General features: G+C 41.4%; 1 protein-coding gene across 2 annotated transcripts in view; it reads left to right on the forward strand.

The window, feature by feature from the left end:
* LOC130177231 (neuropilin-2-like) overlaps positions 1-4,972 on the forward strand; it is a 96,369-nt gene extending 91,397 nt beyond the window's left edge. For both annotated transcript variants that reach the window (XM_056388748.1, XM_056388751.1), the window contains one exon: positions 658-4,972. In XM_056388748.1, coding sequence (XP_056244723.1) covers positions 658-986 — 329 coding nt within the window. In that variant the 3' untranslated portion in view covers positions 987-4,972. The remainder of the gene's footprint in view (positions 1-657) is intronic.
* Positions 4,973-5,441: the final 469 nt, after the last annotated feature.

Here is a 5,441-nt window from a genome sequence, read left to right on the forward strand (position 1 = left end):
GCCATGTTGGACATTTGCCTCAAATACAGTTAAATCAATTTCTTTAAAGTGAGACTGTGACTTTTCAAAGGAAGCAAGACCACATTCATCTTCTTACATATAAAATGTTAAGTATATAAGCAATAAAACACACACTTACTCACTTCAGCGCACCACAGCGTTTTGCTGCACCAGCCTGACTTGCACTGGTGTGACTAATAGCTAATGTAAGATAACTATAGATAGATATTGCTGCATAAATGGCACCTCAGTCAGTTCACTCACTTTATGAAACATCTCTACTTATATTAACCATTACACTACATGTCAATATTTGCCATTATATTGTAATTGTCCCTTGTGGCCACGGAAGAACTGCTTAGTAAATGTTACGTAGTCTCAATTTTAAGGAATATACCGTTTTGTTTTGTTTTTTTAATATACCAGCACCAATTAAAGTTTTCCATCAAAATCTTTTGATGTGATCTTCCTGTTGTTATTATTATTGGTCTACATTCATCTCTCAATTAGCAGTCACTTGAAGCTTGTTGAGTTTTGTAACCCATTAAGTTGAACATCACAACACATGCAGAACTACTGGTCTGTGGTGGTTATTTAACTTTAACATTTCTAATAAATTATAGAAGTGTTTTCTAAAGTTTACTCTTCTGTCTCCAGAATACATCTTCCCCGGGTGGCCTTCGTCCTTCTCCACCCCGTCCTCCTCTGATATGGACCCTCCCTCCGTCACCCTGGTGTCAGAGAAAGACAAGGACAACGCCTGGCTGTACACACTGGATCCCATCCTCCTCACCATCATTGTGATGAGCTCTCTGGGCGTCCTGCTGGGTGCAGTTTGCGCAGGACTGCTCCTCTACTGCACGTGCTCCTACAGCGGGCTCTCCTCGCGCTCCTCCACGACGCTGGAGAACTACAACTTTGAGCTGTACGACGGGATCAAGCATAAAGTAAAGATAAACCAGCAGAGGTGCTGCTCAGAGGCATGAAGAGACGGAGGAGGAGGAGGAGGAGGAGAACTCTGGAGAGCAATGGGGAAAGATGTGTCCCATGATCCCCTGCAAAAGTAATTCTGTTCTGTTTGGACAAAAAAAACATGAAAAAGAAGCACTATCTGTTATTTCAATCCCCAGTGTCCCCTAACCAATATCCTGCTACTTCCTTGCTCTGATGTCTAAAGGGGTAACATTCAACCCAGAGTTTCCCCCCACTTATTTGCGAGCCGGGGGGGAACTTGTGATCTTGATCTCCCCTACATGCTATGAGGCCTAAACTGGGGGAACATCCGACCCCAGTCTCCCCTACCTACAGTACCATATCTCCTCCGCCTGCAGGAGAGAGCCTGCTCAAATCTAAAAAGCCTGTGAATGAATGAAGGAATGAATAAATGAATATGAATGACAGATCTACCATAGAATATAACCCACCAGCCACTGGAATGAAGCTGAATTGGACGGACTAGAGCACCCATGACAATCTGGACATTTGGACCACAAATGACAGCATAGTCTAGGGTGATAATATTGGTGATGGGATTCTTAACAACGACAGGAATTTCATTAACATTTACCCGTGGCTGGTACTTTGCAGAAGGGCAACGTCAGATTTGTCCTGAAGAGCTTGAATTTGAATGTGGCCAATAGAGACGGCATGCAGAAATCAAAAAGTCCCAGCTTCTGACTGTTCGTGAAGACTTCAGCACCAGTGGACCATTTAATGTGGGTACTTTTGACTGAAATCAACACATATCAAGTGAATGCCTAACCCCGCCCCCCCCTCCACCCCCCCACCCCTCCTAAAGAAGTATAAAAAAGAATATCAAACCACACAACTCAAATGAATCTAGATTTCTAAAGGCGAAGAAGGAAAAGAGGATGAAAAAGGACATTTTCTTTTTTTGTTTGTTTCTGAAAGTTTTAGATATGAGTTCTGTGAGTTTCAAACGTCCATTAGCCTGACATACGGCGCTCGCTCACTCCCTTGTCTGCCCTTGGTCTGCGCTTTTTGAAACCAGTGGCATAGAAGAGTAATGGTGACTGTTTTTGTTCTGTTTTAGACTTGTGTCTGTTTGGAAAAAAAAAAAAAAGGTAAAGAAAAGCCAGCTTTAGTTCGTAGCCGCCCTGTAGAGCTCTTATGCCATTTTTAGACTTTCTTTAGCGTTGTGTTGGACTCTATGGTCTTAACTGTTACTTCAGTCCTTTTCTATTTTGGATCATTTTCCATTACAGATTATCAGTCTTTAAGAGTAGAAGAAAGGTAAAGTGAGATGGAAGACAGAAAATCAGAGGTTTATCTAAATCTAACATGCTGTTATGGAGTCGTGCTTTAGATTCAGTATTCTAGAGTTTGTCTTTGGTATATATCTATATTTTTTTGCTTTTCAGACTGTATGATGCCCAAAATGAAGGACAGACACTGTGTGAACAAAATGTCAGTGATTGTTTTATTGCAACCTATGGATTGCCAAAGAGCTGTGTATGTGCACAGGGGGGTCTGAACAAGTGTTAAAAGATGCTGGGTGGAGAACGGACTAAGAGTGATTAATCATCCTGCCTTTTATCCACCACTCTTAATGTCAGCCCTTGAACGAAGGACGCTCAGAAATGGAAGGAGAAAGAATGACTCTAAGAGGAGAATGGAAATCGTACTGTCGACTTTCTTGGACACACAATCGAGCCTTAAGCTAACTACAGTATACGCTGTATCGGAGGACAGCCATCGAGGAGGGCCAGTGCTGCTGGAGAGACTGATGAACAGAAGGAGACACACACAACCGCACACACACGCACACACACATACACACACACACAGAAAGATTGACAGACAGACAGAAAGAAGGGGGGCGGGGTGGATATGTTTACATCCAGGAAAAGTCTCATTATCAGTTGAAGTAACCTGTTGATGTCTGAACATTACAACTAAAACCAGTGTTTTAGTTCATTAATCCGCCTGATGAAGTCACTGCAACAACAAAAAAGAAAATTTGCCAAAAATGTGTTTCTCCGAAGAAGATTTAGTTTCAGTTAAAAACATTCTGGTGGAAACTTAAAGGTACCCTGCAGAGTTGTTGACCACTAGTGGCGCTGTGGAGCGATGTTTTTAAGAGTGGGTCCCCATTTTGTTTGTATCTCCTGCACAAGCATGCAGCAACATGGTTTCACACTGTTCCTCTGACTGACAGTCAGTGTCCTTGTACATGGACAGCAAGATTCAGTGTGCTGTACTAAGCTACATAGGGGAGTAAAATATTAAGAATTAAAGATTATATTATATGAATTATATATATATATATATAAATGTACAAGAAAACTCAACAGGGTACCTTTAATGCCTTTTCACGTGCTGTTTTTTAAAATCAACATATTTGCAGAATTGTCATGTTAAACATATCTGGAACATTTTTCTTATGTTTTCCCTGCTATGTACAGATGTGTCAACGAAAGCATAATATAATGGTTATGTTTAGACAACTAAAAGCTATTTGTGAAGGTCAAACTTCTCTGTACAACCGGCCATCCATCCTGACCTCCACACCTGCACAGTATTTAGTATTTAAGCCACACTACTTCCTTCATTAGAAGTAGATGTTGCTAGTAAACATACATGACAGTTGCTAATTAGCTTTACATGAGCAGAATTCATAAGAGAGCTTTGCATCATGGGTCCAATTTTATGGCAACATAAAACATGATAACAAGCAGTAATTACTACATTCCTTATGCTTGTATTTGAAGTGAAATGTCACACACAGTTAAAGATGTTTTTGGCTCGTCGACTGTTTAAACTGCGGTCAGGAACATTTAACTTGTCGGCATAGTCAGTCAAAGTCTACGACAGGGTCGAATCAAAAGGTTCATCTAAACAACTGGAAGTGTGACTCTGTGCATGTAAACATATCCAATGAGACATAGAGCTGACAGATGGGGTGAACAGACAGACACACAGACAGCCAATGAGACAAAGTGAAACATAAAACGAGACAGGTAGAAGATGAGAGAGAGAGACAGTCACAACACAGAGGGAATGACAAGTAAAGAGGCAACGTGACCCTGACAGAAATCTTAACAACCGGAGGACCAGATGTCTTCTTTGTATAAGTCTCTTATACTTTGCTTTTAGCCACAGCAGAGGAAGCTCCATCGTAGAACGTCCTTCATTGTGTTTTCTGAGTCTGTGAACTACCCGGGTCAAGTTGTTGTTCTCTTGGGGGGTAAATCGAAAGAGCAAAGGAAGCAGAGGCGGGAAAAAGGAGTCAAACATGTCACACTTGTTGTATCTTTGCCTGGAGCCCCCGTTCTTTCCTTTTGTCTTTCTCTCTCATCTCTCCTCTTTCAAGACCACACATGCATGTAGCCAGGAGACCGACTGAGATGAAATAAACAAAAGAAAATAAGGGGATTATGAGCAGGAGCTGAAAGATGGTCAGAGAAGGAGAAACGGAGGGAGGGGAACAATGGAGAGAGAGATGGAGGGTTTTCTGTCCATCCTTGAGTCATTGGACTGTTTTCCAAGTGCCTTGGAGCTCTCTTATAGTGTCTCTCTATCTCTCTCGCTCACTCTCTCTCTCTCTCCCCACTGCTATCTTTGTCCGGCTCTTTCTCCCTCGCAAACGCACATGATGCTCACACTGATCAGTGAGACACACAATCATGCACATATAGAAGCACCACACACATGAACACACCCACCCTAACTTCTCTCTCTCTCTCTTTCTCTCCCTCTCTCCTTCTCCCCCCTGCTTGACTTAAACTCTTTCCTTCTGGAAGTCCAGATAGTATTACCTCTTCTGTCTCGATGGATACACACACATACATGCACAACTGACAGACACGCAAACACACACAAATGCACCCTACATAAAGACATAACTACGGCACTGGCCAGATAACTCAAACTGTTGTTTGTAGACTTTGTACAGAAGAATTTCTTTTTTAATGTTATTATTATTATTTAATAAAGGCTAAATAACAAGTGATTTGGTTGTTTGTGTTCATTTCATTCAGAAAACAGGAAAGAGTTGCTCATGGAACGGAATGATTTAAATTGATGATTAGTGGTATAACATCTGATTTTCACCCAGATTTGTGTTTTAAACATTTTTGAATACAGTTTTTTGTTTACAGAAACGATAAGATCACATTTTTTAAATTAAAAATCAAATGTTATGTGCTTGACTGAAAAACTTTCTTTTGTCCGCTCCATCCCTCATTCCATCTTTCCTATATTTTGCCTCTCCTTTGCTTCATTTTCACATTTCACCCTCGCCTTGTGTCTCACACACAGTTCACTCCGGCTCACTCGCTCTGTGTCTCAGAGTTGTTCTGGTGTTTGTGCCCATGAGAGGCCAGAGCATGAAGGATCAAAGATTCTCTTCACTTAATCGAGCCGTGAAAGCTTGTTCCTAATTAACTCGTACCATGAAAACACACACACACACACACACA

This window comes from Seriola aureovittata, chromosome 11, assembly GCF_021018895.1.
Source record: "Seriola aureovittata isolate HTS-2021-v1 ecotype China chromosome 11, ASM2101889v1, whole genome shotgun sequence".
NCBI lineage: Eukaryota > Metazoa > Chordata > Actinopteri > Carangiformes > Carangidae > Seriola > Seriola aureovittata.